We start from the raw sequence: 23,876 nt of genomic DNA, 5'->3' as shown, positions 1-23,876 counted from the left end.
AAATGTCTCATGCAGCCACTCAAGGTACAGAACTGAAGCAAACACTTAAAGCGTTACTCCTCGGAATGCTTTCCTGGGAGTAGGAGTCTGCTTAGGCACGGCCTCATTAAAGTAAGGCTTGTGCTCCTTTCAGGCACGACTGGTACCAGACAGAGTCCCATGTGATCGTTACAATCATGATCAAGAATGCGAAGAAGGAGGATGTCAGTGTGCAGTTTTCTGAGAAGGAGGTAAGTGTCGGATGCCGCTCACTGAGATTCTTGGCCAGTGAATCCTTCCTTCCTTCCTTCCTTCCTTCCTTCCTTCCTTCCTTCCTTCCTTCCTTCCTTCCTTCCTTCCTTCCTTCCTTCCTTCCTTCCTTCCTTCCTTCCTTCCTTCCTTCCTTCCTTCCTTCCCTCCTTCCCTCCTTCCCTCCCTCCCTCCCTCCTTTCCTTCCTTCCTTCCTTCCTTCCTTCCTTCCTTCCTTCCTTCCTTCCTTCCTTCCTTCCTTCCTTCCTTCCTTCCTTCCTTCCTTCCTTCCTTCCTTCCTTCCTTCCTTCCTTCCTTCCTTCCTTCCTTCCTTCCGATTTATATCCCGCCCTACCCCACCGAAGCGGGCTCAGGGCGGCTCACAGCACAGAGGTTCTAACAGTGAAATTTGAATTTTAAATACAAAACAGTTTACATAATTAAGACATTAAAAAACATTACAATAAGTACATCAATCCAACAGTGTGCTATCTATAACTTCCTTCGATGTTTGATAGTTTTAGTGTCGGTCAGTTATAGGCCAACCGGAAGAGGACTGTCTTGCAGGCCCTGCGGAATTGTCCAATATCCCGCAGGGCCCTGACCTCTCCCGGTAACTGAGGATTTTGCGGCCCAAGAGCAAACGAGCAGCCACTTGCTTGGTGGGGGCTGTGGCCTGCGGTGGAGCCGGGGGGGGGGGGGGAAAGTGAGGCTTTAGTCAACAGTGCAAGAGAGATTTTCTGAGGGGTGTGTGTCTGTGTTCTTTCTGTGCCACAGTGCTTGCTCACTGTAATTCTTAGCCTCTCCCTGTTTGACAGTTCCCTTGGGTTGGATCCAGAGGACTTCCAGTGTGACTCTGCTGCAAAGCGGGCCTCTCCCGCATCTTCCCATCTTCCCAAAAGCCGCTCCTTGCAGTCAGAGGACTTTTGGTGAGCAGTCGGGTTGTGGCTGTCACGGGACTTTGCCAGCCCCACCTCGCTCGAGGAGAAGTGCGCCTCTGGATCCAACCCAGTTTGAATGAACTCCCAGGTATCTGACAGAGGGAGCTTTGACTCTGGAAAGCTCATCCCCTGGAAGTCTTGCCGGTCTCTCAGCTGCTCCTGGACTCAAAGCTGGTTATTCGACTTCAAGACAGATCAAGATGGGGAGCCACGTTAGTCTGTCTGTGGCAACAGAAGAGAGTGAAAGTTCAGCAGCACCTTGTAGACCAGGGGTGGCCAAACCTGCTCGACGTAAGAGCCACGTGGAATAAATGTCAGATGTCCGAAAGCCGCAATACAGGAACAAATGTTACACGCGTGTATTTATTAAAACTCTTAATAAATTCTTTGTACAGAAAGGTGAGATGCTTTACAACATGACCATGCTAGAAGGAGACTTACAAAAGCTGGGAATAACTGTCCTCATAAAACCAGCATAGGAAAATGTAGGGAGTTATTTTATGGCACCGATGGGAGAAGGAAACACCCACGTACCTTATAAATCACTGACCACCATTTGCATCTTTGTGCATCTCTCTTTGGACATATGAAGCTGCCTTCTACTGAATCAGACCCTCTTTGGTCCATCAAAGTCAGTATTGTCTACTCAGACTGGCAGCGGCTCTCCAGGGTCTCAAGCTGAGGATTTTCACGCCTATTTGCCTGGACCCTTTTTAGTTGGAGATGCCGGGGATTGAACCTGGGACCTTCTGCTTACCAAGCAGATGCTCTGCCACTGAGCCACAGCCCCACTCATGGCTCTCCAGGGTCTCCAGCTGAGGTTATTCACACCTACTTGCCTGGACCCTTTCTAGTTGGAGATGCCGGGGATTGAACCTGGGACCTTCTGCTTACCAAGCAGATGCTCTGCCACTGAGCCACTGTCCCTCCCCTTTAGTGGCTCTCCAGGGTCTCTAGCTGAGGTTTTTCACACCTATTTGCCTGGACCCTTTTTTTGGAGATGCCGGGGATTGAACCTGAGACCTTCTGCTTCCCAAGCAGATGCTCTACCACTGAGCCACCGTCCCTCCCCTAAGCTTTGCCTTGACACCAAGGTTAGTCAATATAGCTCTTACAGGAGCCATGAAACTGAAGTGGGAACTCTGTGCTGCCCTGTTTAATTCCGTCCCCCTTTTCCAGGGGCTCCCTCACCTTTTGCACTCTCTTTTCTCACTTTAGGTCTCTGGGCGATCTCTGTGGTAGAGGAGAAGAGCTTGCAGGCCTGCCTATCTCCCCCTCCTTCCCCGCTTCATACATGGCCGAAATAGTCGCCTACCTGTAGGTCAGTGCTCTGAGGCTGATTGAGGTCCCAATGCTAAGCATGCTCGCTTAAGAGTAAGCCTGCGTTAAGTTCCTCTTCAGCCTCTGGGAGCCGCACAATATTGTGAAAGAGTCGCGTGTGGCTCTTGAGCAAGTTTGGCCACCCCTGTTAGAGACTTAACAGAATTTCCGGCAGGGTTTGCTCCCTTCTTCCGATGCTGCTAGGCTGTGAGCCCATCCCTCCTTATATCTCGCCGAGCGAAGTGTTTTCAGAGGCCAAGTGACAACAGCAGGCGTGATTGGACAGGTGTGATGTGCAGAAGGGTTGTAGGTACGGAGAAATCAGCCCTGGTAATGAGACAGGCTAGCACAGCTACCTTCTAACCTTAGGAATAAATGTGATCGCACACGGGGTCAGGGAATAACTTTTTGAAGTTGCAATATTCTTTACTTAAAGAATGAATGTCAGGCTGACCTAACAAAGCTTTCTGAGCATCTTCTTGTTCCTGTGCGGGTTTTCTAGCACGTCTTGAATTAGCTATTGAATAAGCCGGTGTAAAAAAAGTAGCACTGGAAGTCTCTGTCTAGAGCGACGCTGCGTGAGGAATTATCAGTGAAGTGCTTTTCACTTTTACTTTCTCTGGAAGACAAAGCTAAAAACAGCGGCAACACTTTCGTTTTGTTGACTTCTGGTATATTTTATCTCTCTCCTCAGCTAAGTGTCTTGGTGAGAGTTTCCCCGGAGGAAGACTACAGGTTAAAGCTCCATCTTCTTCATTCCATCGTTCCGGAACAAAGTACATCCAGAGTGCTTTCTACAAAGGTGACTTTTTAAAGAGCAAATTCAGTCTTTTGTGTTTTTTAATCACATAAAATAGGCCAGCCCTCCCCTCCCCCCGCCCCGAGAGTGCCAGGGGGCTCCATCACCCATTCTGCCCCACGGTTTCTCTTCTGCAGCCAGAAGGGCAGAGTGGCACTTGGTCCCAGAAGCCCTTGCTGTTTGGGGAGGGGGTGTGGCTCAGTGGTAGCCCCTGAAGCTGTCAGACCATCAAGGTCAGCTTTGCCTACCCGGGCTGGCAGCAGCTCTCCAGTGTTTCATATCACCTACTTGCTTGATCCTTTTAACTGGAGATGCTGGGGATTGAACCGGGGACCTTCTGCGTGCTAAGCAGAGACTCGAGCCATGCCGCCTAGGATGCCTTGCATACAGAAAGTCTCAGGGTCGGTATCTCCGTTGAAAAGGACCGGGCAAGTGGGTTGTATGAAAAGACCTCAGCCTGAGATCCTGGAGAGCCTGCTGCTCCTCTGAGTATAGTATCAGGAGTTGGAAGGGACCGCCAGGGTCATCTAGTCCAACCCCTTGCGCAATGCAGGAAACGCACAAACGCCTCCTGGCCCCACATTGAGTAGGCAACGCTGACCTTGATGGACCTGGGGGGGAGGGGGTCTGATTCGGGGAAAGGCAGCTTCATGTGTGCTCACGTGCTTCTTTCTTGTGTTGGGAGAGCCAGTTTGGTGTAGTGGTTAAGTGCACGGACTCTTATCTGGGAGAACCGGGTTTGATTCCCCACTCCTCCACTTGCACCTGCTGGAATGGCCTTGGGTCAGCCATAGCTCTGGCAGAGGTTGTCCTCAAAAGGGCAGCTGCTGGGAGAGCCCTCTCCGGCCCCACTCACCTCACAGGGTGTCTGTTGTGGGGGAGGGTAAAGTAGATTGTGAGCTGCTCTGAGACTCTTCGGGGTGGAGGGCGGGATATAAATCCAATATCTTCATCTACCTCACAGGGTGTCTGTTGTGGGGGAGGAAGGGAAAGGAGATTGTGAGCTGCTCTGAGACTCTTCGGAGTGGAGGGCGGGATATAAATCCAATATCTTCATCTACCTCACAGGGTGTCTGTTGTGGGGGGGGGGAGGTAAAGGAGATTGTGAGCCGCTCTGAGACTCTTCGGAGTGGAGGGCGGGATATAAATCCAATATCTTCATGTACCTCACAGGGTGTCTGTTGTGGGGGAGGAAGGGAAAGGAGATTGTGAGCCGCTCTGAGACTCTTCGGAGTGGAGGGCGGGATATAAATCCAATATCTTCATGTACCTCACAGGGTGTCTATTGTGGGGGGGGGAAGGTAAAGGAGATTGTGAGCCGCTCTGAGACTCTTCGGAGTGGAGGGTGGGATATAAATCCAATATCTTCATGTACCTCACAGGGTGTCTGTTGTGGGGGAGGAAGGGAAAGGAGATTGTGAGCCGCTCTGAGACTCTTCGGAGTGGAGGGCGGGATATAAATCCAGTATCTTCATCTACCTCACAGGGTGTCTGTTGTGGGGGAGGAAGGTAAAGGAGATTGTAGGCCGCTCTGAGACTCTGTCCTTGGAAGGGCAGCTGCTGGGAGAGCCCTCTCCAGCCCCACCCACCTCACAGGGTGTCTGTTGTGGGGGAGGAAGGTAAAGGAGATTGTGAGCTGCTCTGAGACTCTTCGGAGTGGAGGGCGGGATATAAATCCAATATCTTCTTCTTCTTCTTCTGACAAGGAGCAAAGACCCACTTTTTGTAAGCAAAGAGCTGCTGTTTCCCCACCCAGAATGCCTTTCGTTCAATCACTGGATTTGTTTTGATCATGCTTACTGATATCAGAAAGTTGTATCGTGGCTGGCGCTTGCGTGTTGAACGGGTTCGTCGGGACTTCTTTGAATCAAACAGTTTTTTTTCCTGTTAAGAACTTACACAGCAAGCATGTTCCTTTTTTTTTTGCACTTGCGTGGGGAAGGAGGGCCCGGGGTCTTTGCAGTGGACTCTCGCTATGGAGATTAATATTCTTCTGTGCTAGGATGGCAGGATGAAAAGGGCCAAGATGAAGTGCTGAGAACTGCCCCTGGAGAGAGCAACTAGGTCCTTTAGTGGACTGCTTTAACCAAACGTTGTCCTAAATATAACCATCTTCAGTTGCCTCCTAAAGAGCATAAAAATCATAGAATTGGAAAGGGCCGTACAGGCCGTCTAGTCCAACTCCCTGCTCAGTGCAGGATCAATCTAGAGCAGGGGTGGCCGACGGTAGCTCTCCAGATGTTTTTTGCCTACAACTCCCATCAGCCCCAGCCGTCTCAGCCCCACCCACCTTACAAGGTGTCTGTTGTGGGGGAAGAAGGGAAAGGAGATTGTGAGCCCCTCTGAGACTCTGTCCTTGAAAGGGCAGCTGCTGTGAGAGCCCTCTCCAGCCCCACCCACCTCACAGGGTGTCTGTTGTAAGGGAGGAAGGTAAAGGAGATTGTGGGCCGTTCTGAGACTCTGTCCTTGAAAGGGCAGCTGCTGTGGGAGCCCTCTCAGCCCCACCCACCTTACAAGGTGTCTGTTGTGGGGGAAGAAGGGAAAGGAGATTGTGGGCCGCTCTGAGACTCTGTCCCTTGAAAGGGCAGCTGCTGTGAGAGCCCTCTCCGCCCCACCCACCTCACAGGGTATCTGTTGTGGGGGAGGAAGATAAAGGAGATTGCAAGAGTCATTTTGGTGTAGTGATTAAGTGCATGGCCTCTAATCTGGGAGAACCGGGTTTGATTCCCCACTCCTCCACTTCACCTGCTAGCATGGCCTTGGGTCAGCCATAGCTTTCATAGAAGCTGTCCTTCAAAGGGCAGCTGCTATAAAAGAACTCTCAGTTCCACCTACCTCACAGGGTGTTTGTGGGGGGGGGGGGAGGTCGAGGAGATTGTGACTGCTCTGAGACTCTGAGATTCAGAGTATAGGGCGGGATATAAATCCAAAATCTTCTTCATAAAATCTTCTGTTTCTGGCAGCTCTTTGGCCATTTAAACTCCTCCCTCTCCACTCCCCCCCCCCACTCTTCTCCACCATGGGTGAGAGAGAAACTTGGTGGAGGCCATTCTGAGTGCGCAGGGTGTCTTGTGGGGAATGGGCCTTCTTGGCCTTCTCAGCCTTTGACTGTTTGCAAGTGCTTCTCATTGGCATTTCTGCAAGCAGAGTTCTGGAATTACATGGGACGAGTAGTTTGAATTGGATAAATGTTTTGAAGGCTACTAAACTAAATGCCTTATTTATTATACCACTTTGGAAGACGGTTTGGTGATAATACTTTACTCCAAGTAGTTTGTTTTTTTTTAAATACCCTTAAACTGTTCTTGTGCAGGATGGAAATTTGGAGAATATTGCATTGTATTGTTGAGAGCAATAAATACGTTTCTGAAAATGGCATTGAATCTTTGCTCTCTAATATACTTGGCCTGCTCTGAGGTTTTGCCAAGCGACACTCAGATAGACTTATGACTATGAAGACATAGGAAAGCTTTATTGATATGTTACAAGTGCAGACTTCTCCCTTGGCTTGGCTTGCCTGCAGTGAGAGCGATAAGCATGGACAGCGTTAAGTAATTCCAAAAAGGCTGGGCTTTTCCCCTCTCCCCTTAAGACCTTTGAAGGTCTAGCCATTTACAACACAGTTCACAATCCCAGCCTGAAAAGCAAAAGCAATCCCTGGCCAGATGGTACAAAGCATCCCCTTCCATTCCCAGGCGGGAAGGAACATCTCCACAAGCAACCTTGGGTGGCTGGGGGGCTAATAACCTTCACCAGACTAGTGCACAGGGCAGGCATAACAGTCAGCACAGCGAGAGAACAAAAGAAAGCAAAATACGACAGGAGACAGAATACGGGTCCTGACACCTGCAGAGCTGACTTGCAGGTTGCAAACAAAGGAACGACAGGGACCTGGATGTGGAGGGGGGGGGGCGGTATCCATAATTTCGGGAAGTACCAAAGATAAAGGTTGGAGACAGCTGGCAAAGAGGTGGCAGAGGGCGTGGCTGGGGAGTCGAGAAGGCAGCATAAAGAGCTTTCTGTGGATGTCATCCGACGTTGGGCTGCCGATCTTCAGGTGGCCCCTGGAGGATGTCCTGGGATCAGTTCCCTCAGAAGAGGGACCGGGAAAGGGGAGTGGGGAGGGCAGTGGGAGCCGGCGAGTCACTGAGCACATGCAGGTTAAGGAGTGGGAAAGGTACATTTTGGGGGTGGGGCTTCTGTTGCAGAAGAACAAAGCAGTCATGTAGACCAAAGTGAGAGTCCAGTCAGGCACCTTTAACACCAACAGAAGTTTTAGTCAAGGCACGAGCTTTTGCATGCAAGCCCCTCAGGTATATTTGTTGAAAAATAGAAGCTGGATTCGAATTGCCATCGAATGAAGTTCGTATCAGTGGAATGCCCTTGCCTTAGAGGCAAAACGTCCTGCCATATTTCACACAAATCGGTTCAGTAGCTAACAGCGCAGAGGGACCCACTTTGCCGTAGGTCCTGGCAAGGTAGGTAGTCTTGACCAGCTGCCTTTGGAAACAGCCTTCGCGTTAAGGTATCAGGTCTCTTACAGGAACTCTTAACCGTGTTGTCTACCGTGTTCGCTATAAGGTGCTGGTTATCACCTTTAAAGCCCTATATGGCCGAGGACCTGCCTACCTACGGGACCGCCTCTCCCCATATATTCCCCAGAGAGCACTAAGATCCAGCTCCCAAAACCTTCTACAAATCCCTGGGCCAAAAGAGGCCAGACTTAAGATAACCCGGGAGCAAGCCTTTTCACTAATGGCCCCTCGTTGGTGGAACCAACTCCCAGAGATGGTGCGAGCCCTGCGGGATCTGAATCAGTTCCGCAGGGCTTGCAAAACCCATCTTTTTCAGCTCTCATTTGGAACAGGACCTGACCAAACTGACTAACTATCGTAATTTTAGCCACTTTATGTTGAAATTGGAACTGATGTATGACAATATGTAAACTATGACCGACAGAAATATAGCACCTATTTCTACCTACTTTATATTTTTATATCTTTTAATCTCCTATTCTCTTATTTTTATATTTTTAAACTTTATTAATTCATGTAATTGTATTATTTAAACCATTGCTGTCTATTTTAACCGAATCATGCTTGTCATGTCTGTGAGCCGCCCTGAGCCCGCCCTTCTGGTGGGGGAGGGCGGGATATAAAAATAAAATTTGCTTTGCTTTGCTTTGCTTTAAGTGTTGCCTCACCTGCCACTAGAGGGCACTAAAATACAACGTAGGTGTCAGCCGTTCCGTTTGGTGGCGGCTTCGAAAGAAAGATGTGTTTGGCCTGGCCTGTCGTTTAGCTTTGAACGGTTTCTGCCGCGTCCTGTCACGATTGTTCTTCGTTTTTACAAGCTGCTCGTTTTCAGATTATTACAGTTTATGAACAAATTCAATAGTCTGTAATAATATAATTATCACAGTGTATGCATAAAAAGGAACCAAAAAAATAGGTCTTTGCCGCCTGAGAGGCAGTGGGAAATTAGGTCGTTCCGTAAATGTGCTGTCTCAAAAAGTAACATTATCTTGTCTGAAGTGAAAGCTGCAGGGGAAGGGTGGTACCCTCGAGCTATCGATATGTGGGTCAGAATTTAAAAATCTGACTTTGCAAAGGGCATTTAGCTCAGTAGCAAAGGTATCATTTTCTGGAACAATTCAAACCCCTCGTTATTTTTTCTGGAACAATCCAAGCCCATAATTGAGAAACTCAAAGATAAACTCCCCTTCCTTTTTTGATAATAGAACAAATAGTTCAGCGTGCATCGCTGGTCTGTAAAAGAGAGGTCAAATTCTATTTTGTGGATTAAATAGGGAGAAAATCCTGTTTTTCTGCTAGAAGTATTGAATTGAATTCCAGAGGGAGAGGAGCATACAGGCAGGCCGGAGACTGCCCCTCGTTCCGTTCCCTTCATAGCCCGGTTCATCTCAGCAACGCCTGTGCAGTTCTTGTGGGCAGAAGACACTGCATCTGTTTGAGCCGATTCACTTGGGAGATGTTGACCGTGCCGGTTTGTTTTTTCCACCTGAGGAAATGATAGTTCATTTAGACAAACGCTGTGGTACCTGCTCAGGGGTATTGTGCAGCACATATTAAAGCTCACGCAGATCTCATTTTAGTGAATCCTCCCCCCCTCCCCTTTATGGCTGGAGTGGATGAAGAAGCATTTCCCAGTGGAAGCAACGGTTGCCTTTCAGAGCCATGCGCAGCAAAACAGGAGAGGGTGTACATAGCATAGGGGTGGAAGTCAGGATTGTAGTCGCAAAGCTACAGCAGAAGAGCTGCTGATGGAATTCCTTTCAGATTTTGCAGGCGATTTATGTAGGTTCCGTCTTCTCCTTGGGCTTTTCCAAAGCAGGAAGGTGGAAGTGGTCACTTGCCTAAGCATTTTGCTGGGAGCCATCTCGAAATGTCTTCAAGGTCCAACAGAGAGCAGCTCAGTTCCAACATCACTCCAAAACGGTGGCTTGTGCCAGTCGAGAGCCATTGTCCATAACTTAGACTAGAGCCTAGGAGAGCCAGCTTCAAATCTCCACTCTGCCAGCTGAATGCTCTCAGCCTCATTTACTTCTCAGAATGATTTTTAGGATAAAATGGAGGAGAGAAGAAGAAGAAGATATTGGATTTATATCCCACCCTCAACTCCGAAGAGTCTCAGAGCGGCTCACAATCTCCTTTCCCTTCCTCCCCCACAACAGACACCCTGTGAGGTGGGTGGGGCTGGAGAGGGCTCTCACAGCAGCTGCCCCTTCAAGGACAGAGTCTCAGAGCGGCTCACAATCTCCTTTACCTCCCCCCCCCCCAACAGACACCCTATGAGGTGGGTGGGGCTGGAGAGGGCTCTCACAGCAGCTGCCCCTTCAAGGACAGAGTCTCAGAGCGGCTCACAATCTCCTTTACCTCCCCCCCCACAACAGACACCCTATGAGGTGGGTGGGGCTGGAGAGGGCTCTCACAGCAGCTGCCCCTTCAAGGACAGAGTCTCAGAGCGGCTCACAATCTCCTTTACCTCTCACCCCCCAACAGACACCCTGTGAGGTGGGTGGGGCTGGAGAGGGCTCTCACAGCAGCTGCCCCTTCAAGGACAGAGTCTCAGAGCGGCTCACAATCTCCTTTACCTCCCCCCCCCCCCAACAGATACCCTATGAGGTGGGTGGGGCTGGAGAGTGCTCTCACAGCAGCTGCCCCTTCAAGGACAGAGTCTCAGAGCGGCTCACAATCTCCTTTCCCTTCCTCCCCCAAAGCAGACACCCTATGAGGTGGGTGGGGCTGGAGAGGGCTCTCACAGCAGCTGCCCCTTCAAGGACAGAGTCTCAGAGTGGCTCACAATCTCCTTTACCTCCCCCCCCAACAGACACCCTATGAGGTGGGTGGGGCTGGAGAGGGCTCTCACAGCAGCTGCCCCTTCAAGGACAGAGTCTCAGAGCGGCTCACAATCTCCTTTCCCTTCCTCCCCCACAGCAGACACCCTATGAGGTGGGTGGGGCTGGAGAGGGCTCTCACAGCAGCTGCCCCTTCAAGGACAGAGTCTCAGAGCGGCTCACAATCTCCTTTACCTCCCCCCCCCCAATAGACACCCTGTGAGGTGGGTGGGGCTGGAGAGGGCTCTCACAGCAGCTGCCTCTTCAAGGACAGAGTCTCAGAGCGTCTCATAATCTCCTTTACCTCCCCCCCCCCCAACAGACACCCTGTGAGGTGGGTGGGGCTGGAGAGGGCTCTCACAGCAGCTGCCCTTTCAAGGACAGAGTCTCAGAGTGGCCTACAATCTCCTTTACCTTCCTCCCCCACAACAGACACCCTGTGAGGTGGGTGGGGCTGGAGTGGGCTCTCACAGCAGCTGCCCTTTCAAGAACAACCTCTGCCAGAGCTACGGCTGACCCAAGGCCATGCCAGCAGGTGCAAGTGGAGGAGGAGGAGAAGAAGAATTGCAAATTTATACCCTGCCCTTCTCTCTGAATCAGAGTCTCAGAGCGGCTCACAATCTCCTTTCCCTTCCTCCCCTACAGCAGACACCCTGTGAGGTGGGTGGGGCTGAGAGGGCTCTCACAGCAGCTGCCCTTTCAAGGCCAGAGTCTCAGAGCGGCTCACAATCTCCTTTCCCTTCCTCCCCTACAACTGACACCCTGTGAGGTGGGTGGGGCTGGAGAGCGCTCTCACAGCAGCTGCCCTTTCAAGGACAACCTCTGCCAGAGCTATGGCTGACCCAAGGCCATGCTAGCAGGTGCAAGTGGAGGAGTGGGGAATCAAACCCGGTTCTCCCAGATAAGAGTCTGCACACTTAACCACTACATCAGACTGCTACGCGGCGAGCTGCTTTGGGTCCCACTGGGGGAGAAAGGCAGGGTATAAATGAAGTAAAGAACTGTATTGGGGATGGACGGTGGCTCAGTGGTAGAGCATCTGCTTGATAAGCAGAAGGTCCCAGGTTCAATCCTCGGTATCTCCAAAAAAGGGTCCAGGCAAAGAGGTGTGAAAAACCTCAGCTTGAGACCCTGGAGAGCCGCTGCCAGTCTGAGAAGACAAGACTGACTTTGATGGACCGAGGGTCTGATTCAGTAGAAGGCAGCTTCATATGTTCATGAAATCATAGTTGAGAGCCAAGCCCTGGTTGGAGCTTGAACAGGTGATCTGTGGTGCAGGATTGCTGTTTCCTGCCTTTCCCAGAATGCAACAGATTTCCTGAGCTGTATCCAGAGCTGCGACTCAATCCAGGCATTGCGGCGAGCTGCAGTTAAGCTTCCTTGAACGGGGATTGACCTGAGATTTGGGAGGGCCTGGAGCCTTACTTGGGGGGTAAATCCCATTTAGCGCCGTGGCACTTCTGAACAGGCACGGTGGACCCGCACAGGGAGTACACTGGGTTCGTATTCCTTTTTGCCTTTGATTGCTGTTCTCTCGAGCCCTGCCCTCGCCAGCTCTGGCACCCGAGCGATGATTTAGATCTGCGTTAGAACAAAGTCTGAGTCTAGTGGCACTATTAAGACCAGCAAAGTTTTTGTGTGCAGTCACACTTCTTCAGATGCAAAGGTGCTGCTGGACTCAGACTTCGTTCTGCTGCTGAAGACCACCGCAGCCACCCATCTAGATCTGCGTTCTGAATGAACTGGCTGTGATATCTGACGGGGAGCTATTGGCAGAACTCCGGAGCTCTAGACAAGCTTCTTGCCTTTGGGTTTCATTATTTTGCCAGTGTCTTGAGTTTTGAGCACGAGGTCGTCAAGTGGTTTGCCACATTTTAGCTTCCCAAAAACATTGCATTCGGTACAGGGCAGGTTTGTGCTATGGACAGCCCGGCTTGGAATATGTTCCCCCCCACACACACACACACCATTTTCTAACTGATGAAAGAAGTATGACATCACCTTTGATTGGTTTGTTCCCCCAAGCGGAAATTTAAGGAGGAGGGGTAAGGATGCTGCCTGGGGAACAATTAGTTTTCATTTTGCTCGGGGAAACTTGAACAGCTGTTAATTCCAGCAATGCAACCCCGTGCCTTGTTTGTCTGTAGTGGCGAAAATAGCCAGGAGCCCAGGAGAATTCTGCCGAGCAACACATTTTTGCTCCGTCATCAGCTCCCTTGGATCCGGAGCCCTCCCCCCCCCCCCCCCTTGTCATTGCACATGACGAAATGGGCTGCAGTTCACAAAAGCTTAGGCTGGAATAAATCTCGTTTTTCTTGAAAGTGTCACCAGATTCTGGGACAGATGTGTGCTTGACCGTTCACTGGTTTTGCTTGTTAAGCAGAAAGGGGCATGTCAGCACCTAGCCAGGAAGGAGCACACTTAAATCTTGAACTGAACCGGCTGGCCTGACGAAAAAGACTGGAATCAGCACCTTTGGGGGTTAGACTTGAATGCTCTGAGTATCTTAAGGACAAAGTTTGAGTTCAGGGGCATCTTCAAGACCAACGAAGTTTAATTCCGGGTTTAAGCTTTTGTGGGTTTAAGCAAAAACGTATGCCAAGAATTAAATTTTGTTGGCCTTAAAGCTGCCCCCGGACTCAAACCTTATTCCGTTGCATTAGACCAGCACGGCTGCTCACTTGAGTATCTTGAGTTACACTGCTGAGCTGAATTCCCGGGGTGGACATTCTCATCCCAATCAGTGTGGTATTCGAGCCGCTGGCTCTGAGACGTTCCTCGGTCGCCATTCACAAAGGTGTCCTTGTTCTCGGGGCTGCAGGGTTCCCCAGGTTATCCTGGCTTTAGCAGAACTGTGAATTTGCTCTGCGAGAGCTCACTGTCAGAATACATTAATCCGGACATAATATAGAGCAAGCCGCATTTCAGAGTGATACGGCGCCCTGTCAGCACTCGGGGACTCAAACGTTTCACTCTTCCTTTTACTGCGGTTCGAAGCGATGGCATAGATTTGCTCTCTGGGCCATTCAGAAAAGACTGTTCCTGGTGGATTCTCTTCTGTAAAAAGGTAAAGGTAGTCCCCTGTGCAAACACCAGTCGTTTTCGACTCTGGGGTATGTTGCTTTCACAACGTTTTCATGGCGGACTTTTTACGGGGTGGTTTGCCCTTGCCTTCCCCAGTCATCTACACTTTCCCTGCAGCAAGCTGGGGACCCATTTGACCGACCTCGGAAAGATGGAAGGCTCAGTCAGCCTGAGCTGGCTACCTGAACCCAGCTTCCGCCGGGATCGAACTCAGGTCCTGAGCAGAGAGTTCAGACTGCAGTACTGTAGCTTTACCACTTCTCGCCACGGGGCTGCTTTTCTTGGAAAGGAAAGGCCCCCTGTGCAAGCATCGGTTGTTTCCAACTCTGGGGTGACATTGCTTTTACACCGTTTTCATGGCAGACTTTTTTACAGGGTGGTTTGCCCTTGCCTTCCCCAGTCATCTACACTTTCCCCCCAGCAAGCTGGGGACTTATTTTACCAACCTCGGAAGGATGGAAGGCTGAGTCAACCTCGAGCCGGCTACCTGAACCAAGCTTCCGCTGGGATCGAACTCAGGTCGTGAGCAGAGGGCTCCCACTGCAGTACTGCAGCTTTACCACTCTGCGCCATGGGGCTCTTTATTCTCTTCTATGGCTGATTACAAAATCACGAGAATAAAACGAAGCCAAAGTAGGAGATGGAGAAGCCCCTGGGTAGGTACCTCTGTTATGGTACTCATCATCACTCTGCCAAGGAAAAATTAGCGCAGTTCGGTTTGTAAAGATTTGTGTACTTCTTAATAGCAGGCTGAATAAGAGCATCAAAATGGCATCAAAGCCCCGTTTTGACTCTAATTAGTTCAGTGTTTTTTTAATTTAAAAAAAAAGCCCAATGCGTTACATTTCCATCGAACAAACAGAAGCTTGACCTGAAAAGACGCTTTGTTTTTCGATGGCTGTGGGAGTTCTGTCAGGCGCCATCTTGGAGGCGTCTCCTCCTCCCCGTGTGTGGGAAAGCAAGGCTGCCTCTGAGGAGAGGCCTCCCTTCCTCCGTGTTTAGACATCCTTCGTGTGGAGTGTGTGTGCGTTGCTTGAGGAATCGGTGCCCCTTGTAGTCTTGTCAACGGATTGTTGACCTGAGTTCTCAAGTGAACTTTGTGGCTCTCAAGCGGTGCAGCTGTCTCCGCTTGCACCGTGACCCGGCCCGGCCCAGGTTCTCTCCTTGCCGCATGCCTTGTGCTGGATGGAGCTGGGGAGGGGTCTCCTCTGGCCTTGGCCAGGGCCCTCAGGGCCTTTTCCAACGTGACCCCAGGTCTTTGGGAGGGGCCACCTGAAAGAGGCGGGCCCTCCTTGGAGGTCTTTAGGAGGCGTTGTCAGGCTTGCCCACTTGGAGAGGCTTGGAGTGACAGGCCTCACTCCAAGAGAAAGACGTGCAGTTTGCTTTTTGGTTTTTCATTTTAACTGGGACATTTTTAACTATGGTTGTAAGCTGCTTTGAACCACAAGGAAAGAAGAGACATGAATGAAGAAGAGGAGGAGTAGGTTTTTATAACCCTCTTTTCTGTACCCTCTTTTCTGCCCCGCGGCGCAGAGTGTTACAGCTGCAGTACTGTAGTCCTAAGCTCTGCTCACAACCTGAGTTTGATCTCCGGCGGAAGCTGGGTTCAGGTAGCCGGCTTGAGGTTGACTCAGCCTTCCATCCTTGTGAGGTCGGTCAAATGAGTCCCCAGCTTGCTGGGGGGAAGGTGTAAAAGACTGGGGAAGGCAATGGCAAACCACCCCGTAAAAAGTCTACCGTGAAAACCTTGTGAAAGCAACGTCACCCCAGAGTGGGAAACGACTGGTGTTTGCACAGGGGACCTTTCCTTTCTGTACCCTAGGGAGTCTCAAAGCAGCTTATAATTGCCTTCCCTTCCTCTCCCCATAACAGGCACCTTGGAGGTAGTTGGAGCTGAGAGAGTGCTGAGAGAACTGTGACTGACGCAAGGTCACCCAGTAGGCTTCAGGCAGTGGAAGAGTGGGGAATTGAACCTAATTCTCCAGATTAGGGGTCCACTACACCATACTGGCTCTCCATTCTGAAATTTTAATAAGCAAAATGAAGTGCCACAGCTTGCTGTATACAGGCTGGGGGGTGGTCCAGGAAGTGGCCCAGGCTTCCCAAAGTTCATTCATCACAATGGCGGCGGCAGATGCGGAGGCACAAGACGTTACACTTCATGTCGTGTGTGAATCGGCCTGTGATTCCGGTGGCCCTTTCTTTTGTGTTTTCCCTCCAAGGGGCTGGTGCAATGCGTTGAAACCTTGCTGTTCTGTGTCCACAGATCGAGATAAAACTGAAGAAGCCGGAGGCTGTGCGGTGGGAGCAACTGGAGGGAGACGGAGGTTCTCCAAAGCTAAAACATTTCTCCTCAGGTCTGTGGGTTTGTGCTTGAACATCCGCATTGTTTTCTGAACCCTTCTCTAGCCTGGCTGCTGCTGGGATCACATTCATGAAGGTCCCTTATTACCGTCTCTGTTCAGCTGCTCAGAGGTCCCTGGCTACGGTACAGGAGGCGAGGGGCAGAAGAGAATTAGACTTCTTCGGGTTGTGTCAAGTATCGATATTTCTCAATAACCAGTCTTTTGTTGTTAAATCATATGAACATATGAAGCTGCCTTATACTGAATCAGACCCTCGGTCCATCAAAGTCAGTATTGTCTTCTCAGACTGGCAGAGGCTCTCCAGGGTCTCAAGCGGAGGTTTTTCACGCCTATTTGCCTGGACCCTTTTTTGGAGATGCCAGGGATTGAACCTGGGACCTTCTGCTTCCCAAGCAGATGCTCTACCACTGAGCCACCGTCCCTCCCTTAAATCAAAAGTTGCTTTGTTGTAGAAACTCAGAAACTTTACCAAGGACAGAATCCTTGGAAGTAATGACGTATACATGGGTACATAGTTGCTATATAGGATTACATCAAAGGATAGTATAAGGAGAGCCAGTTTGGTGTAGTGGTTAAGTGTGCGGACTCTTATCTGGGAGAACCGGGTTTGATTCCCCACTCCTCCACTTGCACCTGCTGGCATGGCCTTGGGTCAGCCATAGCTCTGCGGCAGAGGTTGTCCTTGAAAGGGCAGCTGCTGTGAGAGCCCTCTCCAGCCCCACCCACCTCACAGGATGTCTGTTGTGGGGGAGGAAGGGGAAGGAGATTGTAGGCCGCTCTGAGACTCTGTCCTTGAAAGGGCAGCTGCTGTGAGAGCCCTCTCCAGCCCCACCCACCTCACAGGGTGTCTGTTGTGGGGGAGGAAGGGAAAGGAGATTGTGAGCCGCTCTGAGACTCTTTGGAGTGGAGGGTGGGATATAAATCCAATTTCATCTTCATCTTCTTCTTCTATAAAGATGCAATTTGAGTCACGGGTTCAAAGGTTCCTACACAGTATCTCTTTTATTACTAAGGAATTTAGGCTATTAAAAACATCTCCTTTTCTCACACTTATCCGAGACATGATAAGAACTGTCTGTGTGAATCTGAGGGAGAGGCACCTCACAGCTTTACCAGCCAGGCGGTAGCGTAAACATCCTTGGGCTAGATAGATTTACTACTTGCCCAACTGTTGTAAAGAGGAGGGGGGCGGTGGATACTAGTGGCCTGCTTTCTGTCTAAGAAACCATCATGGCACTTAGAAGCAAACAGGAAGCAAGTTTGAGAATACAGGCCTTGTGTTACATTTTATGTGCTCTTTGCTGCCTTCCCTCCACCTTTTCTGCCATGTTAAAAATCTCAGGGTGATAATAGGTAAAAGAGAAGGAAATGCATGCCCTGCGAAGCGCATACTGTTTGAGGGATAGTGCCCAGAGAACATCTGTGTGTATTGCTCAATGCATATTATGATCTCTGACTTTGGCCCTAGGACTGGCCTGCTGTAAACCTACAACTGGGTATCAGTTTTAATCTCAGTCAATGTCATCCACCTCTCCGGCTTCAGCAGTACATTACAAAGCGATTCTTCATTCTGCTTCTGCATGCAGCTTCTCCAGATCCATTTTCGTTCCATTTTGTGTGGATCTGTTTTGGGTCCTGTGATCTAGCGCTATGTGCAAAGATGTCAGTGTCTGGCTAGATAGTCTGTGCTCTTAGCCTGCTGACTCTGTGTCAGTCCTGTTTTTTTCTTAATACTTGACAGGAAGCCAGCGTGGCGTAGCGGTTAAGAGCAGTAGACTCTAGTCTGGAGATCTGGGTTTGAGTCCCCACTCTTGCTCTGCTTGAAGCCTGCTGGATGCCCTCAGAACTCTCCTGGCCCCACCTGTCCTCACAGGGGAAAGGAAGGGAAGGCAATCAAAAGCCACTTGGAGACTCCTTAGGGTAGAGAAAAGCGGGGTATAAAAACCCAACTTGCCTTCTCTCGTCTTCAACTCTTAATACTGCAGCATGTCCGTTTTGCCTCGCAAAGCCTAAGACGTTTAGCTACAGTCACTGGACAAAGTAATTGTGGCTTGTCTTCGTGGTTTAGTGGCCCCATGGCGCAGAGTGGAAAAGCAGTGGTACTGTGGTCTGAACTCTCTGCTCATGACCTGAGGTCGATTCCGGTGGAAGCTGGGTTCAGGTAGCCGGCCCAAGGTTGACTCAGCCTTCCATCCTTCCGAGGTTGGTCAAATGAGTACCCAGCTTGGTGGGGGGAAAGTGTCAAGGACTGGGGAAGGCAATGGCAAACCACCCCGTGAAAAGTCTGCCGTGAAAACGTTGTGAAAGCAACGTCACCCCAGAGTCGGAAAGGAGTGGTGCTTGCACAGGGGACCTTTCCTTTCCTTTTCCTTTAGCCAAGCGGCCCCGTGGTGCAGAGTGGTAAAGCAGCAGTACTGCAGTCGGAGCCCTCTGCTCACGACCTGAGTGCGATCCCAGCAGAAGCTGGATTCAGGTAGCCGGCCCAAGGTTGACTCAGCCTTCTATCCTTCTGAGGTCGGTCAAATGAGTAGCCAGCTTGCTGGGGGGGAAGTGTAGCTGACTGGGGAAGGCCATGGCAAACCACCCCGTAAAAACTCTGCTGTGAAAGCAGCATCACCCCAGAGTCGGAAACGACTGGTGCCCAGGGGACCTTTCCTTTCCCTTCATGGTTTGGGGTGGGATGTTTCATATATCCACTGATTTTACAATTTCAGACGCCATGCAGTATCCGTCCTCCTCTCATTATACAAGAAACTGGGACAAATTGGTGGGTGAGATCAAAGAGGAAGAGAAGAACGAAAAGCTGGAGGGCGACGCAGCTTTAAACAAACTTTTCCAGCAGATCTACTCGGATGGTACCGATGAAGTGAGGCGTGCCATGAACAAATCTTTTGTAAGTTGTCAGCCTTGTCCTAACCGCTGTTGACTGTGCTCGGATAAACACGGAGGGGATTGGGCAGAGGCTCACCATTGGCTATTAGGCACAACGTATAGATGCTGGAACACTCGGTCTGAGGCAGAGATGCTCTGTCTCCTTGGCACTTGGGAGGGCTTCTGGCATTTTGGCCTCAGTGGTGGACCTCCTGACGGCACCTGGGTTTTGACCATGATGTGACACAGAGTGTTAGAGTAGATAGGCTATTGCCCTGATCCAACATGGCTTCTCTTAGGTTCTTAATATATTATGGCTGCCAGTCTGTTTCACAAAATGGAGTTCTGTTTGTGGTTCTTTTGATCCAACCTTATAGCGGCTATAATAACCTGCTTCAGCGTATCTGTTTCTAAATGCCATTTTAACATCCATTCCCTTGTGGGAAGAAAGAACTGAATGGAGTTCAGTGCTAGCTGTCTAGAAAGTGAATAGCAGGATGCTCATTTCCCAGACCTCTCCTCTTCCTCTTCAAACAAAAATGGGATGTTTGGGTTTTTTTAAAGCCTGCCACACACTACTGAGTTGAATTCAGTTATCTGTCTGTGGATGATGGTGTTAGCGGGTGCAAGTGTTTGCTGTGTTCCCCTGGAGAGCCAGTTTGGTGTAGTGGTTAAGTGTGCAGACTCTTATCTGGGAGAGCTGGGTTTGATTCCCCACTCCTCCACTTGCAACTGCTAGCATGGCCTTGGGTCAGCCATAGCTCTGGTAGGAGTTGTCCTTGAAAGGGCAGCTGCTGTGAGAGCCCTCTCCGGCCCCACCCACCTCACAGGGTGTCTGTTGTGGGGGGGAGGAAGGGAAAGGAGATTGTGAGCCGCTCTGAGACTCTTTGGAGTGGAGGGCGGGATATAAATCCAATATCTTCTTCTTCCTTCCAGTAGTCCCTTCTGCCCCTGGGAGAGTTGATTTTTTTTGTTATACTAGCAGCATTTGACACCACAGACCAGCTTGGGGCTTTTTTTTTTTTTGACAGAATGTACATAAATAGCTTCCACTGGAGAGGCAGGATCACCAGTATAGCATTTGAACCGTGTTTCTTCTTCAGAGCTCTGCCTTGTCTCCAGTGCCCTTTTTTTAAAATATGAAGCCCCTGAATGAATTGTTGCCGTCAGTATGCTGAGGACATCCAGTTTTTATCAGTCACTCACTAGGCCTCCAGAAGCAGCTTGTCTTGGTCCTGAGTCATTGAGGGCGAACAAGCTGAGACTGAATCCACCACGCCCAGTGGTGGTTGTGGTGGTGATCAGAGCTGTTTTTAGGAGCACTTCCTTTCATCTTATGCAGAAATTGTCTTCCCTGTTAGATATCTAGCAGCACTGATCTGTGCTTTTGTCACTTCTAGACTAGATTACTGTAATATTTTTTTTATGTGGGTCTGCCCTTGATGACAGTTTGCAAGCTTGCATTGGTAAATAATAATTTGGGCCATCCAAGATGTTTATATTGTGCCTGTATTAGACGAGCTGCATTGGCTGCCAACTTGCTTCCAGGCCCAATTTGAGGTACTGATGCTTGGCTGTAAAGCTCTTCATGGCTTGGGACCCACATATCTAGAAAACACCTTCCTGTATCGGCTTGTCTGTTAGTTCTGAGCAGCTCAGTTCCGATTAACAGTAGCTTCCTCGCTGGAAGTTCGACTGACCACCCCCCATTCAGAAGTCTTCTCCATTGGGCTTCCAGAGAGGTCAAGGAAGGCTTCTTCCTTTACAGTCTGTAGGACGGTTTTGTACATCTGGAGCATTTGGCTGAGGTTCAGTTCTGATGGTGGTACTTCTGTTTGCATTTCCCCCCCGGGTTCTTATAGAAAGTCTCCAAAGGGGATGACAAAGATTAATGGAGGACGGCTACTAGCCATGGTCACTCCATGTTCATCCTTTTAATCCCAGAGCCAGGAATCAGCATCAGGTGAAGGCCTCAGCCTCTCTGCCCTGCTGTTGGCCCTCCAGAGGAGCTGGTTGGCCGCTGTGTGAGACAGGAGGCTGGACTAGATGGACCCTCACTGGTCTGATCCAGCAGGGCTCTTCTGATGTTCTTCTCAGGGGAAGGCCTCAGCCTCTCTGCCCTGTTGTTGGCCCTTCAGAGGAACTGGTTGGCCACTGTGTGAGACAGGAGGCTGGACTAGATGGACCCTCACTGGTCTGATCCAGCAGGGCTCTTCTGATGTTCTTCTCAGGGGAAGGCCTCGGCCTCTCTGCCCTGTTGTTGGCCCTCCAGAGGAATTGGTTGGCCACTGTGCGAGACAGGAGGCTGGACTAGATGGACCCTCACTGGTCTGATCCTGCAGGGCTATTCTGAGATTCTTCTCAGGGGAAGGCCTTGGCCTCTCTGCCCTGTTGTTGGCCATCCAGAGGAGCTGGTTGGCCACTGTGTGAGTCAGGAGACTGGACTAGATGGACCCTCCCTGGTCTGATCCTGCAGGGCTATTCTGAGGTTCTTCTCAGGGGAAGGCCTCAGCCTCTCTGCCCTGTTGTTGTCCCTCCAGAGGAGCTGGTTGGCCACTGTGTGAGACAGGAGGCTGGACTAGATGGACCCTCAGTGGTCTGATCCAGCAGGGCTCTTCTGAGGTTCTTCTCAGGGGAAGGCCTTGGCCTCTCTGCCCTGTTGTTGGCCTCCTAGAGGAGCTAGTTGGCCTCTGTGTGAGACAGGAGGCTGGACTAGATGGACCTTCCCTGGTCTGATCCTGCAGGGCTATTCTGAGGTTCTTCTCAGGGGAAGGCCTCAGCCTCTCTGCCCTGTTGTTGGCCCTCCAGAGGAGATAGTTGGCCACTGTGTGACACGGGTGGCTGGACTGGATGGACCCTCACTGGTCTGACCCAGCAGGGCTCGTCTGACGTTCTTCTTAGGGGAAGGCCTCAGCCTCTCTGCCGTGTTGTTGGCCCTCCAGAGGAACTGGCTGGACACTATGTGAGACAGGAGGCTGGACTAGATGGACCCTCAGTGGTGTTACTCAGCAGGACTCTTCTAATGTTCTTCTCAGGGGAAGGCCTCAGTCTCTCTGCCCTGTTGTTGGGCCTCCAGACGAACTGGTTGGCCACTGTGTGAGACAGGATGCTGGACTAGATGGACCCTCAGTGGTCTGACCCAGCAGGGCTCTTCTGATGTTCTTCTCGGGGAAGGCCTCGGCCTCTCTGCCCTGTTGTTGGCCCTCCAGAGGAACTGGCTGGCCACTGTGTGAGACAGGATGCTGGACTAGATGGACTCTCACTGGTCTGAACCAACAGGGCTCTTCCTGTGTTCTTAGATAGGCCTCGGTCTCTGTGTCCTGTTGTTGTACCTCCAGAGGAACTGGTTGTCCACTGAACAAACTTTGAGTTGTGAGACAGGATGGTGGACTGGATGGACCACTGGTGTGATATGATCCAGTGGGACTCTCCTTATGTTTATTTTTTGCATTTGCTGGACCCACTGGGATTGGGTGCTGTCAGGGAGAGTCAGGTTGACTTTTAATAAATAGAATCTCTCTCTCTTTTTTAAATATTTGCAGATGGAATCCGGTGGGACTGTTTTGAGCACAAACTGGTCTGATGTGGGTAAAAGGAAAGTAGACGTCAATCCTCCAGACGACATGGAGTGGAAGAAATTCTAACCTGTTCCTCTGGCACTCATATCCATTGTGTGTGAACAGAACATCCTTGGAGCTGAAGCAATTAATACTTTGTTTTATTTTTGGAGGATTGTTCTTATCTTACATGCTTTAGGAATCCCTTAATCTGCAGGTTTAAAAGGTATGATCAGGAAGCTTAAGAATCAAAGTTTATTGCCACATCGGTCCACAAAGGGACTTTTTTGTGATATCCCAAACCCCCCTGGTCCTAACCATATTTTTTTTCTCTACTGGGCTGTCTAGTTGTGCTTTTGAGGGACTCTTCAGAACCTTCATTGAAATACTTAGGATTATTGCCTTATTAACTGCACATAATATCTGTTAAATTATTTGCTCTAGTGACTTCAGGGTCAACACACTTCTCACTTACAGTGCTAAGATTGTTCTGTGTGCAAATAAAACTGTAAAGAGAGCGTTTTTCCCATAAAGTGAACCTCATTCTGCTTTGATCAAACAAAAGCAGTTGTGGAAAGCAGATGGCTGCTTCCAGAACTGCCCTTTTTTTTATTCTCAAAATCACTTTTCAGTTTCAGTGGAAGTATTTTCTTTAAAAACATATTGGAAACAAACTGATTCAGAATGTAGCAAGAGAAGAGGCCGCTGAAAATACACCCAAATCTTTGCAGACATAACTCTGTTTTTCTTACATTATGGTAACTAGCCCAGTTAAGTCTCCAAGGACCCTCAGATTGAATAAAGGTTATTTTCTATAACAGGTTTTGTCTGTTTTTGAACTAATGAGCAGACTTTACTGACTTGGCTGCGGGTCGCAGTTTTGTTACCGCTTTTTCTAAAGGTCTGACCTTACGTGACTGACGGTGCAATCTTAAACAGAATTGATCTCCTTGGAAAGCAACGCGCGGAACTCTTGGTCCGTTTTAGGGGCAACCGGCAGCTTTGCTAAAACCAACCTGTGATCTGATTGATAGCATGCTTAATGAAAGTTGTGATCCCAGGACACTGTGTGCTCGAGCAGGACAGTGGGAGTGTGAGCGGCTGCAATTGTTCTGGGAGGCCAGAATAGCTCTGGGGTATCAACAGATCTCAGCGTATTAAGTTTCAGACTTGAGCCTGTAGTTCGTCTGTCTTGGACGTTTGCTCCTTCTTACGCTTGATAAGCTTGAAAATGTTGGGCATGCGTCGTTTTTACTCAGCAGCTCTTGCATAGATGTGCAAAATCACATTCGTCCTCCCCACATTTCCAGTAGAACAAGTCGTACTTTGAAGACTGTGCCACAATGAATTTGT

At 50.0% G+C, this 23,876-nt stretch overlaps 1 protein-coding gene across 1 annotated transcript in view; it reads left to right on the top strand.

Annotated features, from left to right (window-relative positions):
• Nucleotides 1-23,341, top strand: part of SUGT1 (SGT1 homolog, MIS12 kinetochore complex assembly cochaperone) — a 49,418-nt gene extending 26,077 nt beyond the window's left edge. Inside the window, exons 9-13 of the mRNA XM_060233553.1 lie at nt 134-230; nt 3,184-3,291; nt 15,996-16,086; nt 18,810-18,988; nt 22,509-23,341. Of these exons, the coding sequence (XP_060089536.1) occupies nt 134-230; nt 3,184-3,291; nt 15,996-16,086; nt 18,810-18,988; nt 22,509-22,610 (577 nt within the window). The 3' untranslated portion in view covers nt 22,611-23,341. The remainder of the gene's footprint in view (nt 1-133; nt 231-3,183; nt 3,292-15,995; nt 16,087-18,809; nt 18,989-22,508) is intronic.
• Nucleotides 23,342-23,876: the final 535 nt, after the last annotated feature.

The sequence above is a fragment of the Heteronotia binoei genome, chromosome 3, assembly GCF_032191835.1.
Source record: "Heteronotia binoei isolate CCM8104 ecotype False Entrance Well chromosome 3, APGP_CSIRO_Hbin_v1, whole genome shotgun sequence".
NCBI classification, from domain to species: Eukaryota; Metazoa; Chordata; class Lepidosauria; order Squamata; family Gekkonidae; genus Heteronotia; species Heteronotia binoei.
The sequence above is the reverse complement of the archived record's forward strand: the minus strand, read 5'-3'. Positions and strand labels throughout refer to the sequence as shown.